General features: G+C 42.6%; 1 protein-coding gene across 2 annotated transcripts in view; it reads right to left on the bottom strand.

The window, feature by feature from the left end:
• LOC144503682 (mitogen-activated protein kinase kinase kinase 20-like) overlaps positions 1–19,183 on the bottom strand; it is a 74,835-nt gene that overhangs the window by 34,771 nt on the left and 20,881 nt on the right. For both annotated transcript variants that reach the window (XM_078228403.1, XM_078228404.1), the window contains exons 4-5: positions 13,199–13,300; positions 2,150–2,215 (exon numbers count right to left, since the gene is read on the bottom strand). In XM_078228403.1, the coding sequence (XP_078084529.1) occupies positions 2,150–2,215; positions 13,199–13,300 (168 nt within the window). The remainder of the gene's footprint in view (positions 1–2,149; positions 2,216–13,198; positions 13,301–19,183) is intronic.

The raw sequence follows: 19,183 nt of genomic DNA, 5'->3' as shown, positions 1-19,183 counted from the left end.
ATTCCACACCCCAACCACTCTCGGAGTAAAAAACCTACCTCGGACATCCTTCCTATATCTCCCACCATGAACCCTATAGTTATGCCCCCTAGTTACCGCTCCATTCACCCGAGGAAATAGTCTTTGAACATTCACTCTATCTATCCCCCTCATCATCTTATAAACCTCTATCAAGTCTCCTCTCAACCTCCTCCGCTCCAAAGAGAAAAGCCCAAGTTCCCTCAACCTTTCCTCATAAGACCTACCCTCCACACCAGGCAGCATCCTGGTAAATCTCCTTTGCACTCTTTCCAGTGTCTCCACATCCTTCTTGTAGTGAGGTGACCAGAACTGCACACAATATTCCAAATGTGGTCTCACCAAGGTCCTGTACAGTTGCAGCATAACCCCACGGCTCTTAAACTCAAACCCCCTGTTAATGAACGCCAACACACTATAGGCCTTCTTCACGGCTCTATCCACTTGAGTGGCAACCTTCAGAGATCTATGGATATGAACCCCAAGATCTCTCTGTTCCTCCACATTCTTCAGAACCCACATTTGACCCTGTAATCCACATTTAAATTTGTCCTACCAAAATGAATCACCTCGCATTTGTCAGGGTTAAACTCCATTTGCCATTTTTCAGCCCAGCTCTGCATCCTATCTATATCTCTTTGCAGCCTACAACAGCCCTCCACCTCATCCACTACTGCATCAATCTTGGTGTCATCAGCAAATTTACTGATCCACCCTTCAGCCCCCTCCTCCAAGTCATTTATAAAAATTACAAATAGCAGAGGACCAAGCACTGATCCCTGTGGCACTCCGCTGGTAACCGGTTTCCAGTCCGAAAATTTTCCATCCACCACCACCCTCTGTCTTCTGTTAGATAGCCAGTTACCTATCCAATCGGCCAAACTTCCCTCTATCCCACACATCCTTACTTTCTTCATAAGCCGACCGTGGGGGACTTTATCAAATGCCTTACTAAAATCCATGTATATGACATCAACTGCACTACCTTCATCAACACACTTAGTTACCTCCTCAAAAAATTCTATCAAATTTGTGAGGCAAGACTTGCCCTTCACAAATCCGTGCTGACTATCCCGGATTAAGCTGCATCTTTCTAAATGGTAGTAAATCCTATCCCCAAGGACCTTTTCCATCAACTTACCGACCACCGAAGTAAGACTAACCGGCCTATAATTACCAGGGTCATTTCTATTCCCTTTCTTAAACAGAGGAACCACATTCGCCACTCTCCAGTCCTCTGGCACCACCCCTGTGGACAATGGGGTGGTGCCAGAGGGATTAAACACTTTAGCCCAGGTTTTCATCCCCAGGTCATTGTTATCAAGTCAGGTGATTTCCCAGCTTAGCAAACTCAACCCTTAAAAAAAAATGGCCGTCCACAGGTGGGACTTTTGTTCAGCAGGGGGAGTGGGGGCTGAAAAATGAGTTGCAGCGAACGACCCTAAAATGACTCCCCCCTCCCCCCCCCCCCCATGGCTCCTCACACCCCTATGCCAACTTAGTACCTCTCTACCCATCCAGACTACTCCCATACTGGCTATGACAACTTAGTGCCAACTCATGCCCCATACCCACCACCTTTTGCCTTACGCCTTCTATGTTAGCTCACTCAACATCCTTCAACAGTTCATTACAGATTTGACACCAACTAGATAGCTTTTAAAGCTTTAACATTCCCTGGATAGCCTAACACTCCCTGGATAGCTTTGACAGCAATTTAACATTCCCTTGAAAGATGGACAGCAGCTTTACATTTTCTTGACAGCTGCACAGTTCCTTCTTATAACTGAATGAAGTAATTCTCTTTAAAGAATTCTCCAGGACAAGGACAAATGTTATCCTTCAGTTTGAATTCAAAAAACGCCTAAAAGTGCTTCAAAAGTTTAATTACAATATTACAATGTTTAACTTTCAATTTTCAAGATTGGGTGATAGAACATAACCTCGCCATTCCTTTGTACCTCAGCTAATATCTTAGCTCCAATAACATTTCTGGAAACATAATTTTAACATTGCTTTTGCTGTTTAAATGCAGTCCTCCCTGCAGACCTCTATTTACAAATATATTTTCTTTGAAGAAAAAGTTACAGAAAGGATTTACATTTTTTAATTTAGTGCATTAATAGCTTACCATTTCGCGATTTGAGATCCCTGTGAATTACTTTTACTGGGGCGTCCATATGTAAATAATGCAAACCTGTAAGGAAAATAAAAACAGACTTTCAGAAGATACCATAACAAAATGGATTAAATCACATACCGCAAGTCTGCAAAATGCAAAGGCATGTTGTTAGGGCAAAGAAAGGCAAGGCAGCAGAAACTGCAGTTGTCGAAATTTTAACAGCTTATCTACAGGTAAAGACTGACTGCGGAAAGCAGCCCGTGGAGGAGAGAGAACAAAGCATCACGGGATGAAAATACAGATCTGCCAAACTTCAGCTGTGAGTCACCCTTTTTAGTTTAAAAAATGTGAAATTTCTGTCACAGTCACTCTTAACAAACATAGCTCCAAAGGTTCAAATCAATGTGATTTCTCACTAAGTATTATATTTGTAGGTTGAACTTTTGAACCCCGCGACAATTTGAGGGGGCAACTCGTAAACTCTTATGCAGCCAAAGACCTGACATGGTATTCATACAAAACAATTCAAAAATTATTTCACTGGGAATATGGTAGTGGGTCCATGTTAAATTGGGATCAGCTAATGAGATAAAGTTGTGAATGAGTTTCATTAACAGCAGTCTTAGGAAATGACTGAGATGGTGAACAGTACGTCAAAAAGGAATGGCCTTAGCAATAGGCAGAATATGGGGTCTGAAGCTGAATGCAGAGTCAAACCTCCATGACTCTAACAAGAGGACAGTACCATGAAAGAAAGGCAACAAAGGGGAGTGCAGCAGTCAACCATAGTGAAAGTTGAAGAATGTGAGAACTGGAGAGACAGTGATTTCGTTGAAGATGTTATTGGCAACTTTAGCTAATGTCAGTGCTGCCTGTTTACATTCTTCAACAAAACTTCTGAATACCAATCATAGCAGAAATTCACCAGTTGTGAGTTAATTAGCTGAAATAAGTTAACATGGCTCAGTTTGGGGTCAAACAACACTGTACCATGCAATGTATTTACTCAAAACTTTTAGAAGAGCAGATCACAGTGGACAAGCACTTTGTAGTACTTAAAGAATTAAAACATAATTTGCAATCAATATTCATTCCTTTAATGAACAAAAACCCAAAGGAAAAAGTGGCTAATCTGCGGCTAAATGGAATTTGGTCAAATAAAGAGCTGAATGATGTTGCTTAAAATAACAGTAAGATGGAGGTTTGGGAGGATTTTAGAATTCAGCAAAGGGGGGCCAAGAAATGGCTACAGAAAGAGAGAAAAGAATGGGAATCGATCATCAAGAGGCATTAAAACAGACTGCAAATATTCTAGAGGTATATAAATAGGAAGAGGGGAAAAGGGCAACCTTTAAGATCAGAAGGCGGCAAAATGCTATAATTGATTATTAGGGGCATGGTAACAAGGGACTAAGAAAATCATAAAATATGATAAGAAAGTCAACATGGATTTATGAAATGGAAATTGTGTTTGACAATTAGAGTTTATGTGGGTGGATAAAGGTAAACCAATGAAGTATATTTAGACTTCCAAAGAACATTTGATAAGAGGTTATTACATAACATTACAACTAAGGATTGAGGTCAACATATTTAGCTCAGATTGAGGATTGGTTAATGGGCAGAAAACAGAGTAGGAATAAACAAGGCATTTTTGGGTTGGCTCTTTTTGTGAAGAGCACGGGATGACAAAGATCAATACTTGAGTCTCAGCTATTTATAACCTATATTAATGACTTATGTGAGAGGACTGAATATAACGTATACAAGTTAACTAACGATGCAAAGTTAGGTGGGAAAATAAGCCATGGGGAGGACACAGAGGGATATAGACAGGTCGAGAGAGGTGGCAAGAACATGGCAGATAGAATACGATGTTTCGAAGTATGAATTTATTCTGGTAGGAAAAATGAAAAAGCAGAAGATTTTGAATGGAGAGAGACTGGGAAACATTGGTGTTCAAAAGAATCTAGGTGTCCTCGGACATGAAGCACAGAGTTAACAAACAGGTACAGCAAGCAGTCAGAACCTGGGTGTCCTCATACTTAGAGTCATCGAGTCATTGACGTTTACAGCATGGAAACAGGCCCTTTGGCCCAACTTGTCCATGCCGCCCTTTTTTTTTAAAACCCCTAAACTAATCCCAATTGCCCACATTTGACCCATATCCCTCTATACCCATCGTACCCATGTAACTATCTAAATGCTTTTTAAAAGACAAAATTGTACCCACCTCTACTACTACCTCTGGCAGCTTGTTCCAGTCACTCACTACCCTCTGTGTGAAAAAATTGCCCCTCTGGACACTTTTGTATCTCTCCCCTTAAACCTATGCCCTCTAGTTTTAGACTCCCCTACCTTTGGGAAAAGATATTGACTATCTAGCTGATCTGTGCCCCTCATTATTTTATAGATCTCTATAAGATCACCCCTCAGCCTCCTATGCTCCAGAGAAAAAAGTCCCAGTCTATCCAGCCTCTCCTTATAACTCAAACCATCAAGTCCCGGTAGCATCCTACTAAATCTTTTCTGCACTCTTTCTAGTTTAATAATATCCTTTCTAATAATAGAGTGACCAGAATTGCACACAGTATTCCAAGTGTGGCCTTACCAATGTCTTGTACAACTTCAACAAGACATTCCAACTCCTGTATTCAATGTTCTGACCGATGAAACCAAGTATGCCGAATGCCTTCTTCACCACTCTGTCCATCTGTGACTCCACTTTCAAGGAGCTATGAACATGTACCCCTAGATCTCTTTGTTCCGTTACTCTCCCCAACGCTCTACCCTTAACTGAGTAAGTCCTGCCCTGGTTCAATCTACCAAAATGCATCACCCCACATTTGTCTAAATTAAACTCCATCTGCCATTCGTCAGCCCACTGGCCCAATTGATCAAGATCCCGTTGCAATTGGCGATAACTTTCTTCACTGTCCACTATGCTACCAATCTTAGTGTCATCTGCAAACTTACTAACCATGCCTTGAAGCATAGAGTTAACATGCAGGTACAGCAAGCAGTCAGAAGGCAAATGGCATGTTAGAGTTTATTACACCAGGATTGGAGTACAAGAGTAAAGATGTCTTACGACAAATAATCAGGGTATTGGTGAAGTGCTTTGAGCAGTTTTGGCCTCCTTATCCAATAAAGGACATACTTTACAGAATGGATGCAATACAGGAGGTGGCCATTTGGCCCATCATGTCTGTGCATGCTCTCTGCTGTTCCCATGCCTGCCCTTTCGCTGTGCATGCAATTCTTTCCTCTTTAGGTTTTTATCCAGTTCACTTTTGAAAGTCACAACCGTATCTGTCTCCACCACACTCTCAGGCAGTGCATTCCAAATCATAACTGCTTGTGAAATTTAATCCTTAAAGCACATTAAGAATCCCAGAACACAATTTAATAAAAACAGCCTACAACCTATTCAATTGTTGTACCTTTTTGGTTTGGGTACCACATTACATATTAGATTGTTGCCTCAAAATAAAGGGTTGGCCATTTAGGACTGAGATTACCCATTTTTACACTGAAAGGGTTATGAATCTCTGAAATCCTCCACCAGGGAGCATGGTAATGGAGTATATTCAAAACAGAAGTTGACAGCTTTTTAAGTACTTAAAGAATTAAGGGATATGGGGATAATGATTCCACAATCTCGAGCAGTGTATTCCAAATCCTAACCACTCATTGTATTAAAATAGTCCTTTCTCATGTTGCTGTTGGTTCTAGCCCTCCAGGGAATGCAAAAAAGGTTCACTAGACTTGTTTATGAGATGAGTGATGATTCTATGAGATGAGAAAATACTAGGCCTATTTCCACTGACATTTAGGAGAATGAGAAATGATCTAACTGAAATATTTAAAATTCTTGACAGAGTGGATTCTGAGAGGATGTTTCCCCTGGCTGTGCAATCTAGAACATGGGGGTCACTGTATCAGAATAAGGGATTAGCCATTTAGGAATGAGATGAGGAGAAATTTCTTCAAAGGAATTCTTCACCAAAAGGGAACAAAGAACAACAAAGAAAATTACAGCACAGGAATAGGTCCTTCAGCCTTCCAAGCCTGCACCGACTGAACTAAAACCCCCTACCCTTACGGAGATCATATCCCTCTATTCCGATCCTATTCATGTATTTGTCCAGAAACCCCTTAAAACTCACTATCGTATCTGCTTCCACTACCTCCCCCGGCAGCGAGTTCCAGGCACCCACCCCCCTGTGTAAAAACAACTTGCCTCGTACATCTCCTTTAAGCCTTGCCCCCTCGCACCTTAAACCTATGGCCCCTAGTAATTGACTCTTCCACCCTGGGAAAAAGCTTCTGACTATCCACTCTGTCCATGCCCCTCATAATCTTGTAGGTTTCTATCAGATCACCCTTCAACTTCCGTCGTTCCAGTGAGAACAAACCAAGTTTCTCCAACCTCTCTTCATAGCTAATGCCCTCCATGCCAGGCAACATCCTGGTAAATCTTTTCTGTACCCTCTCCAAAGCCTCCACATCCTTCTGGTAGCGTGGCGACCAGAATTGAACACTATATTCCAAGTGCGGCCTAACTAAGGTTCTATAAAGCTGTAACATGACTTGCCAATTTTTAAACTCAATGCCCTGGCCGATGAAGGCAAGCATGCTGTATGCCTTCTTGACTACCTTCTCCACCTGCATTGCCACTTTCAGTGACCTGTGTACCTGTACACCCAGATCCCTTTGCCTATCAATACTCTTAAGGGTTCTGCCATTTACTGTATATTTCCTATCTTAATTAGACCTTCCAAAATGCATTACTTCACATTTGTCTGGATTAAACTCCATCTGCCATCTCTCCGCCCAAGCCTCCAACCGATCTATATCCTGCTGTATCCTTTGATGGTCCTCATCGCTATCCGCAAATCCACCAACCTTTGTGTCGTCCGCAAACTTACTAATCAAACCAGTTACAGTTTCTTCCAAATCATTATATATATTACGAACAGCAAAGGTCCCAACACCAATCCCTGAGGAACGCCACTTGTCACAGCTCTCCATTCAGAAACACACCTTCCACTGCTACGCTCTGTCTTCTATGACTGAGCCAGTTCTGCATCCACCTTGCCAGCTCACCTCTGATCCCATGCAACTTCACCTTCTGCACCAGTCTGCCATGAGGAACCTTGTCAAAGGCCTTAGTGAAGTCCACGTGGACAGCATCCACTGCCCTACGTTCAATCATTTTCATCACATCCTCGAAAAACTCGATCAAGTTAGCGAGATATGACCTCCCCTTCACAAAATCATGTTGCCTCTCGCTAATACGTCCACTTATTTCCAAGTGGGAATAAATCCTGTCTCGAAGAATCCTCTCCAATAATTTCCCTACCACTGATGTAAGGCTCACCGGCCTGTAATTACCTGGATTATTCTTGCCAACCTTCTTAAACAAACGAACAACATTGACTATTCTCCAGTCCTCTGGGACCTCCCCTGTAACCAGTGAGGATACAAAGATTTCTCTCAAGGCCCCAGCAATTTCCTCCCTTGCCTCTCTCCGTATTCTGGGGTATATCCCATCAGGCCCTGGGGACTTGTCTACCTTAATGTTTCTCAAGAAACCCAATACCACCTCCTTTTTGATCTCAACATGACTAAAACTATCTACGCACCCTTTCCCAGATTCATCATCCACCAAGTCCTTCTCTTTGATGAATACTGATGCAAAGTACTCATTTAATACCTCGCCCATTTCCTCTGGCTCCATGCATAGATTCCCTCCCCTGTCCTTGAGTGGGCCAATCCTCTCCCTGGCTACCCTCTTGTTCTTTACATATGTATAAAAAGCCTTGGGATTTTCCTTAATCCTGCTGGCCAATGATTTTTCATGACCCCTTTTAGCCCTCCTTACTCCTTGCTTAAGTTTCTACTTTCCTTGTATTCCACATTTACTTCGTGTGTTCCCAGCCTCCTGGCCTTGACAAATGCTTCCTTTTTCTCTTTGACTAGGCTCACAATATCTCTCGTTATCCCAGGTTCCCAAAACTTGCCATACTTATCCTTCATCCTTACAGGCATGTGCCGGTCCTGAATCCCTATCAACTTAGACTTGAAAGCCTCCCACATGCCAGAAGTTGATTTGCCCTCGAACATCTGCCCCCAATCTACATTCTTCAGTTCCTGTCTAATATTGTTGTAATTAGCCTTCCCCCAGTTTAGCACCTTAACTTGAGGATTACGCTTTTCTTTATCCATCAGTACCTTAAAGCTCACTGAATTGTGGTCACTGTTCCCGAACTGCTCCCCTACTGAAACATCGACCACCTGGCCAGGCTCAATATGGCCCTTCCCTAGTTGGACTATCTACATACTGCTTCAACAAGCCCTCCTGGATGCTCCTTACAAACTCTGCCCCATCCACACCCCTAGCACTAAGTGAGTCCCAGTCAATATAGGGGAAATTAAAATCTCCCAGCACAACAACCCTGTTACTTTTATACCTTGCCAAAATCTGCCTACATATCTGTTCCTCTATCTCCCGCTGGCTGTTGGGCGACATTATAGTAAACCCCAACATTGTGACTACAACCTTCCTATTCCTGAGCTCTACCCATATTGCCTCGCTGTATGAGCCCTCCGAAGTGTCCTCCCCGGAGTACAGCTGTGATATTCTCCTTAACCAGTAGTGTAACCCCCCACCCCTTTTACATCCCCCTCTATCCTGCCTGAAACATCTGTATCCTGGAATGTTAAGCTGCCAATCCTGTCCTTCCCTTAACCAAGTCTCTGTAATAGCAACAACATCATAGTTCCTAGTACTAATCCAACCTTTGAGTTCATCTGCCTTACCTGTTACACTTCTCGCATTGAAACAAATGCACTTCAGAGCATTTGAAGAGACGTTGAAACTCACTGTCGAGTACATTCAAGACAGAGGCTGATAGATTTTTGGGTACTAGATGAATTGAGGGATTATGGGGGTAATGTGGGAAGATGGAACTGAGCTGAAAGACCAGCCATGATCTGTTGAATGGTGGAGCAGGCTCAAAGGACCCAATTCCCCACTCCAGCTCCCATTTCCCATGTCCTTACACCCCTGTAAGGAATAGGTGAAATTTTCAGTTGCTAAGTTCATATGCTCCACAAAACAACTTTCAACATTAGTACATATCAGTGCTAATCAACTCCTTCTGAAATACAAAGCTGCAATTATACACAGCTCATGAATAGGTTTACTATGAAATGCTGGAACAGTATATGATGGTTTATAAACCTGCTGCTGCAGTACAAGCTAAATTTGTGCTGTTCTTAGCCACTGACAGTGCTTCTTGGCAAGTTGTGCACAGCCCAGCAAAAATAAAATGAAAGATTAAAATCAAATTAATAAAAATGAACAAACACCACAACAAATGAAAAATGATTCAAATAAATGGTAGGTTTTAGAAGAGTAATTGTGTATTTCCTAGTTCCAATTGACCATGATCTGGAAGCACTTACTACCTTCACAGCCAGAACGAGGGGAAAAGAACCTTACAAAAGAGAGGATTGCAAAACCAAGTAAATATCGTAATACTCAAGACCACAAATAGGATTGCTAGAAAATAAGGAGCAAGTTTATGAGGATTTATAAACCTGACTGCCGCATGCGTGCATCCTTTTGTTCTACATTATAACTACATTTTTTTCTAGAACGAATACAGCACGAAACCACATCATGAAACAGAAATGTCAATGTAGGGAGAAATAATTGGAATGTAAAGTACTTTGGTAACAGTTTGTATGTACGATGTTTTTTAATATTCCCATCTCTCAGTGTCCCAGTTTCATAGCAAGTAGCTGTTTGACAGCCCCCAGGGAACAGGAGATGATGATGCTGATGTTGAGTAAAAGAATTGGCATGGAGGATGTCGGTCAGGAAACAGTAAGTTACAATGCCCTCCCTGACTCTGCATCGTCCTCAGTGCTAGCTGGCAAACTGGGCACAGCTCAGCTAAATGAAAAACTGAAATCAGATAAGTTTTTTAAAAAATTCATTCATGGGGTGTGGCTGGCTAGGCCAACATTTATTGCTCATCCCTAATCGCCCTTGGGAAGGTGGTGGTGAGCTGTTTTCTTGAACCGCTTCAGTCCATGTGGTGTAGGTACACCCACAGTGCTGTTAGGGAGGGAGTTCTAGGATTTTGACCCAGCAACAATGAAGGAACGGCAATACATTACCAAGTCAGGATGGTGGGTGATTTGGAGGGGAACTGCCAGGTGGCAGTGTTCCCAAGTATCCGCTGCTCTGATTCTTCTAGAAGGTAGTGGTCACAGGTTTGGAGGCTGCTGCCTAAGAAGCCTGGTTGAGTTGCTGCAGTACATCCTGTGGATGGTACACACTGCTGTTACTGTATGTCAGTGGTGGCGGGAGTGAGTGTTTGTGGATAGGGTGCCATTAAGGCGGCTGCTTTGTCCTGGATGGTGTCGAGCTGCGTGATTGTTGTTGAATCTGCACTCACTCAGGCAAAGAGAGATTATTCCATCTGGTCAGGCTTTGGAAAGTCAGCGGATGAGTTACTGGCCACAGGATTCCTAGCCTCTGACCTGCTCTTGTAACCACAGTGTTTATATGGCTAGTCCAGTTCAGTTTCTGGTCAATGGTAACCTCCAGGATGTTGATAATGGGGTATTCAGTGAATGTAATGTCATTGAATGTCAGGGATGATGGTTAGATTCTCTCTTGTTGGAGATGGTCATTGCTTGGCACTTGAGCAATAAGTAAGATTTGCACCACATGTCAGCCCAACTGTCCAGGTCTTGCTGCACTTGGACATTGTCTGCTTAGGTATCTGAGGAGTCATGGATGTTGCTGAACATTGTGCAGTCATCAGTGAACATCCCTATTATGATGGCGGGAACATCATTGATGAAGCAGCTGAAGATGGTTGGGCCTAGGACACTACCCTGAGGAACACCTGCAGTGATATCCTGGGACTGAGATGATTGACCCCCAACAAACACAACCATCTTCCTTTGTGCAGGTACGACTGCAGCCACTGGAGAGTTACATGAATACACATGAGCAACTGGAAATGTACATGATGACAAAAGCAAAATGATTCAACCTAGTGGAAAGATAAAAGACACTGCAGAGAAATTAAAAAGTGGGCAGGACAGGGTTGAAAATGCAATCTCCTTGCCTCCTGTTGAAGGAACTGGATATAGTTTATAGCGATCAGGCATCCTTCTGTGACTTACCCAATTAGGCATTCTATATTTGCGGTCCCAGAAATACTAAGCTACGTCAAGTATATTTCCAAAGCTGCTTTTCCCAGACTGGGTTCGGCCGAACCCTGGAGTTCCAAGGGACTCGGTTAGGGCTTCGAAGGTAGGCCCAGATGTTAAATCTGAAAACAAATGTCCTCCAGCTCGACCAATCAAAGGCAGTTTTCACATTGCATTGGCTATTGATGGATGCACTGGTCAGCCTATCAGCAGCCAATGCACCCAGAAGTCAGCATTTGATGGGACAAGCTGGAAACAGAGGCAAAACCAAGGCAAGAGTGAAGATAACTGGACAGCAGAGCGAGCTAGGCTGCAGCCATAGAGAGGAAGAGTGCTGAACTTGGAAACCGGGCAGGGGAAAGGATCATGGGGTATGGAGTAGAGGGAACAGAAAAGTGTGAGCTTGCATGCAGGGGCGGGCAAGCGACAGAGGAGGGGCGGGTGCGGGGCTGTGTGTCTGAAATGAGAATCCAACTATCCAGCAGTATTCTTAAAATTAAACAAATTTGTCAGCTAAAGAAACAACATAATTTCTCCCACTAAAAACAACAAAAAGGGAAGATTTAACTTGTTGAATAAGATAACTTCTTAATTATTATAAATGTATACATATAATAAATAGAAAGTTTTTTAATCAATTTCCTTTATGAATGTTTGTGTGTATTGTTCAAAAACAATCAATTTTGTTTGTCATTCAATTCTTCCAACATTATTTGAATATTTCTCAGGGGTTCCATCAAAACTCTTGGGAGGTCAAAATGGCTGGAAAAGTTTGGGAAACCCTTTTCTAATGTGTATATCAGCACAGATGCAGTGCTGTCTAAACAGTTGGAAAATCATAATCACTGCTCAGAACGGCTGGGATTCTCAAAGAATCTCAGTGGTAATTCTTAAAGTCAAACACAGCTGGGTGAGTGCAAACTAAAGGTTTCTATCAACTTCTGCTCCATATCTGTTTTTGTTTGGAATTTAGAGTTAAAAATGGGAATCTCTGCTGATATGCAAGTGGTACGGTCTGCAGCAATTCTGCCACTTCCCACTTATAACATCGGTACTGTTAAGAATGTCTTCTCCCACAATTCTGCTTCTTTCTCTCTGTCTCTCGGAGCACCATGACACACGCTCAGGAATGGTTGCTAGGTGTCTTCCTGTATCTCAGCAACATGGCAATTTCCTGTGTGTAAACCTGGACAGACCATTTGTCTATGAGACAGCAATGCTGCTGAGTTGGATTCAAATCTCACTTCATGTCTGGACATGAATTAACTTTCCCACAGGGTTACTGAGTAGTGAATTAGGCATTTTCTTTATTAATAAAGACATTTTTAATCCCTTTCCTCGACCAAGGCCAAAGTCAGTTATGGTTCAGTTCAGTCAGCTCATCACAAACTAACATATCTGTAAGCTTGCTGGTCTCAAGTGTCACTGTGCCACTCAATTCCTTGCTGTTTTAACAGTACATCAATGATGACACTTATATGTACTCCATCAATTTCAAAGAGCATTGGGACACCTCAGGTCATTAAAAGGGCTATAAATCTTTCTTCGATTCCCAGGGTTAGGTAACTTTCAAAATGCACATTCTATTATATATAGATATATTTTTTAAAAATCAGAATGAAAGAAAGAGGATAACCCGCGAACAATGAATTTTTAATGCATTGTCAAATTCCAAATACTTGAGGTATTCCAAAATGGTTCACCAAGGTGAGTTTAGACAGGAAAGCAACATCATACGACAGAGAAGCTTTACTCTCCATGTTCCGGAATACTTGAAGCATGTCTTTAAAATACAACATTATGAAGATTTTTTTTTACCTTTAGCAATATCTGTTGCCCAAGTCATAATTTGATCCATGTCCATTTCCTCACTTTTAGCACTGGACAGATAATCGTACAGTGACCCTCCAGGAGCATATTCTATAAAGAATAGGTAAAGAAAATCCATCAACCATTACTTCTAACAAAAAATAATGCACTATAGCTTTTAAATACAAAGAATCAAAGACAAATGTTCCCACTGCAGAAAAAAGTAATAATTTTGCAGACACTAATGAGGATATGGCTGAGTCTTTAAATAAGTTTTTTGTGTCGGTCTTCACGGTGGAGGACACAAATAGTTTGCCAAATATTAACGATAGAGGGTTGGCAGCAGGAGAAATACTTAATACAATTAAAGTTACCAGAGAGGCAGTGCTGGGTAGACTAATGGGACTGAAGGTGGACAAGTCCCCGGGTCCGGATGGAATGCATCCCAGGGTATTGAAAGAAATGTCAGAGGTAATAGTGGATGCGTTAGTGATTACTTATCAAAACTCGTTGCATTCTGGGGTAGTGCCGGTTGATTGGAAAACGGCTAATGTTACGCCGCTGTTTAAAAAAGGAAGGAGACAAAAGGCGGGTAACTATAGGCCGGTCAGCTTAACGTCTGTAGTAGGGAAAATGCTGGAATCCATTATTAAAGAGGAGATAGCAGGGCATCTGGATAGAAATGGTTCGATCAATCAGACGCAGCATGGATTCATGAGGGGAAAGTCGTGCTTGACGAACATGTTGGATTTTTATGAAGATGTGACTAGGGCGGTTGATGGAGGAGAACCGGTGGATGCGGTGTTTTTGGATTTCCAAAAGGCGTTTGATAAGGTGCCCCATAAAAGGCTGCTGAAGAAGATTAGGGCACACGGAGTTGGGGGTAGTGTGTTAAAGTGGATTGGGGACTGGCTATCCGACAGGAAGCAAAGAGTCGGAATAAATGGGTGTTTTTCCGGTTGGAGGAAGGTAACTAGTGGCGTGCCGCAGGGATCGGTACTCGGGCCGCAACTATTTACCATTTATATAGATGATCTGGAGGAGGGGACGGAGTGTAGGGTAACGAAGTTTGCAGACGACACAGAGATAAGTGGAAAAGTGAATCGTGTGGAGGACGGAGAAGATCTGCAGAGAGATTTGGACAGGCTGAGTGAGTGGGCGAGGATATGGCAAATGGAGTATAACGTTGATAAATGCGAGGTTATACACTTTGGAGGAAATAATAACAAATGGGATTACTATCTCAATGGAAACAAATTAAAACATGCTACCGTGCAAAGGGACCTGGGGGTCCTTGTGCATGAGACGCAAAAGCCCAGTCTGCAGGTACAACAGGTGATCAAGAAGGCAAATGGGATGTTGGCCTATATCGCGAGGGGGATAGAATATAAAAGCAGGGATGTCTTGATGCACCTGTACAGGGCATTGGTGAGGCCGCAGCTGGAATACTGTGTGCAGTATTGGTCCCCTTATATGAGGAAGGATATATTGGCATTGGAGGGAGTGCAGAGAAGGTTCACCAGGTTGATACCGGAGATGAGGGGTTTGGATTATGAGGAGAGGCTGAGGAGATTGGGTTTGTACTCGTTGGAGTTTAGAAGGATGAGGGGGGATCTTATGGAGACTTATAAGATAATGCGGGGGCTGGATAGGGTGGAGGCGGAGAGATTCTTTCCACTTAGTAAGGAAGTTAAAACTAGAGGACACAGCCTCAAAATAAAGGGGGGTCGGTTTAAGACAGAGTTGAGGAGGAACTTCTTCTCCCAGAGGGTGGTGAATCTCTGGAATTCTCTGCCCACTGAGGTGGTGGATGCTACCTCGCTGAATATGTTTAAAGCGCGGATGGATGGATTCCTGATCGGTAAGGGAATTAAGGGTTATGGGGATCAGACGGGTAAGTGGTACTGATCCACGTCAGATCAGCCATGATCTTATTGAATGGCGGGGCAGGCTCGAGGGGCTAGATGGCCTACTCCTGCTCCTATTTCTTATGTTCTTATGTTCTAATAGAAAAGATTAGCATTGCTGTACACATATTTTGTTTCCGTTTATGAGTTACGTATTTCATGAAAGTGACAATGGAAGTAACAAAGTAGGTTAACAGTTGAAATACAAGCGTTCCAAACAGATTATTGTGTCTTTGAATCCCAGAGTTGCAGCAGCTCATCCACAATCGATCTGAAATGACTTTCTTTTTTACAGTTTAATGACACTAAATTTCTGAGATCAGAAATATACAAACAATATGTCACCCAATCAATCAGCTGCCCATTACCTCCCTTCCTTCAGCCTACAAAGCCAAACTTATTTGAAGGTTCTCTGCTGCACTAGCCCCGAACCTAAAGCTTTCTCCAATATCTGTCCTATCATGCCCTCTCTGAGTTCATCTTATCCATGAGGCCTACCTCTTGCGCAACCCTATTCCCACTAAACTGCTGACCAGCCTACTTCTCTTCCTGGCTTCCATATCAGCTCTTACTCCTCAGGTATTCCCACCCCCCCGCCCATCTTTCATGGAACTTTCATGCTTCAATTCCTCATATCAGGTTTTCATCCCTGTCACTGTATCAAAATGCCTCGCCAAAGTCAAAGATAACATCCTATACAACTGGCACAAAAATAAATTATTTCTATTTGTCCTTCTCCATCTACCTGCAGCTTGACATAGTTGATCATATCCAATGCCTTGCCACTGTTATTTAACTGAGTCGGATCTGCCTGGTTCCATTCTTAGACAATCACAGCCAGAGTCAGCTGCAATAGCTTCTTTTCCCACTCCCACACTGTTACCTTTCATGTCCCCTAAAGTTCTATAGGTTTCCTCCCTCTGACTCCTTATCTTTGTGCTGCTCAACTAAATCAACCAAAAAAAACCCATCAGTTTCCACATACACTGCTGACAACTGGTTCTACCTCCCCATCTCCTCCCACCCACCTTTAAATCGTCAATTTGTTTGTCCAGCATTCATTACCAGAGGAGCAGAAATTTCCTCCAACTAAATACTGAAAAGAGCAAAGCCACGGTCTTCAGTTTCTGCTATAAACTCTGTTCAACAACCACCGACTCCAACCCTCTCCCTGATAACTATCAGAGGGTGAGCCAAACTGTTCACAACCTTCTCAAGATCAGATTTGATCCAAAGATGAAGCTCTGACTACATATCCACAATATCACAAAGACAACCTCTTTCTACCTCTGTAACATCATCTGCCTCAGTTCATCTGCTGCTGGGATCCTCAACTGTGCCTTTGGTTATCTCCAGATGACTATTCCATGTTTCCTGGCCAGCCCCCAAGCTCTAGCCTCTGTAAACATGAAACCATCTGGTATCAAACATAATTGTTACCTCTATCAAATCTCCTCTCAGCATTCTTTTCTCTAAGGAAAATAGACCCAATTTCTCCTATCTGACGTTCCTCTTTCCTGGAACCATTCTTGCGAGTTTTTTCTGCATTTTCTCCAATTCCTTTACATCCTAAAGAGTGCTGTCCAGAACTGAACAAAGAACAGTACAGCACAGGAAACAGGCCCTTCGGCCCTCCAAGCCTGTGCCGCTCATTGGTCCAATTAGACCATTCGTTTGTATCGCTCCATTCCCAGACTGCTCATGTGACTATCCAGGTAAGTCTTAAACGATGCCAGCGTGTCTGCCTCCACCACTCTACTTGGTAGCGCATTCCAGGCACCCACCACTCTCTGTGTAAAAAATGTCCCTCTGATATCTGAGTTATACCTCGCCCCTCTCACCTTGAGCCCGTGACCCCTCGTGATTGTCACCTCCGACCTGGGAAAAAGCTTCCCACTGTTCACCCTGTCTATACCCTTCATAATTTTGTACACCTCTATTAAGTCTCCCCTCATTCTCCGTCTTTCCAGGGAGAACAAGCCCAGTTTACCCAATCTCTCCTCATAGCCAAGACCCTCCATACCAGGCAACATCCTGGTAAACATTCTCTGCACTCTCTCTAAAGCCTCCACATCCTTCTGGTAGTGCAGCGACCAGAACTGGACGCAGTACTCCAAATGTGGCCTAACCAGCGTTCTATACAGCTGCAACATCAGACTCCAGCTTTTATACTCTATACCCCGTCCTATAAAGGCAAGCATACCATATGCCTTCTTCACCACCTTCTCCACCTGTGCTGCCACCTTCAAGGATTTGTGGACTTGCACACCTAGGTCCCTCTGTGTTTCTGTACTCTTGTTGGCTCTGCCATTTATTGTATAACTCCCCCCTACATTAGTTATTCCAAAATGCATCACTTCACATTTATCCGGATTAAATTCCATCTGCCATTTCTCCGCCCAATTTTCCAGCCTATCTATATCCTGCTGTATTGTCCGAAACTGTTCATCGCTATCTGCAAGTCCAGATGGACACAAAACTCCAGCCGAGGGCAAACTAGTGTCTTAATCAAATTCAACATAACCTCCTTTTTCCTGTACTCTATGTTCCCAAGAATAAAGCTGAAGACACTGTATTAACCACTCTCCACCTGTCTTGCCACCTTCTATGACTTATACACAGATACACTCGGGTTCCTCTGCTTCTGCAACCCCTTTAGAGTTTTATTTTATATTGTCTCTCCATGTTTTTCCAAGCAAAATAAATCACTTCACAGCATTGCACTTAATCTGTCACCTGTCCACCAATTTATTTAGGTCCTTTTGAAGTACTACACTATTCTCATCACTGTTCACAATGCTTCCAAGTTTAGTATCATCTGAAAAATTTGAAATTGTGTCCTATACACAAGATCTAGGTCATTAATATATATTATTATATTATATATATACATATAAGATATATATGGCGGGGCAGGCTCGAGGGGCTAGATGGCCTACTCCTGCTCCTATTTCTTATGTTCTTATTAGAAAAAGCAAGGGTTCCAACGCTAACCCTTGAGGAACTCCATTACAAACCTTCCTCTCGCCCAAAAACCATCCAGTGACTGTGACCTCCGTTTCCTGTCACTCAGCCAATTTCATATCCATGTTGCTACTATCCCGTTTATTCCATGATCTATTATAACTTTGTTCACAAGTCTGTTGTATGGCACTGTATCAAATGCCTTCTGAAAGTCCATGTACATCACACCAAAAGCATTATTCTCAACAACTCTCTCGGTTACCTGTTCACGAAACTCCAGCAATTTAGTTAAACATGATTTTCCCTGAAGAAATCAATGCTGACTTTCCTTAATTAACCCACATTTATCCACATGACTACTAATTGTGTCCCAAATTATTGGTTCTTGAAGTTACCCCTCTACCTAACCTATAGTTGCTGGGCTCACCTTTAAACTCTTTTTTGAACAAGAGTACAATGTTTACAATTCTCCAGTCTTTATGCACCAATCCAGAGTCTAATCAAGACTGGAAATTTATGGCCAATGCCTTGCTAATTCCACTCTGAATTCCCTCAGTACCAATGGCTGCGTCTCATCTAGTCCTGGTGCTTTTGCAAATTTAAATAGAGAGAGCCTATCTAACACCCCGTCACCAATCTTAAACCCTTCCAGTGTCTGAATTACCTCCTCTTTCATCATGGCCTAGGCAGCATCTTCTTCCTTGGTAAAGAAAGATGCCAAGTATTCAATTAATAATTCAGCTCTGCCCTCTGCGTCCATGTGTAAATTTCCTTTTGGGTTCCTAATCGGCCCTCCTATTCCTTTCACCACCCTTTTACTATGTACATGTCTATCAAAGGCTTTGGGATTCCCATTTATATTGGCTGTCAGTCTTATTTCATACTTCCTCTTTGCTTCTTTGATATGCTTTTCCACCTTTCCTCTGAACTTTCTATATTCAGCCTGCTTCTCAATTGTATTTTCTACCTGATATCTGTCATGGGCACATTGTATCTCATAGAAATCATAGAAACCCTACAGTGCAGAAGGAGGCCCCATTCGGCCCTATCTTCTTTATCTTAATTTCTACCTCGGGTGCTTTGGTTTCTTTGCCCTTTTTGACTGTGCCCAAATTATATCTTC

This window comes from Mustelus asterias, chromosome 14, assembly GCF_964213995.1.
Source record: "Mustelus asterias chromosome 14, sMusAst1.hap1.1, whole genome shotgun sequence".
NCBI lineage: Eukaryota > Metazoa > Chordata > Chondrichthyes > Carcharhiniformes > Triakidae > Mustelus > Mustelus asterias.
This window is presented reverse-complemented; position numbering and strand designations above follow the sequence as displayed.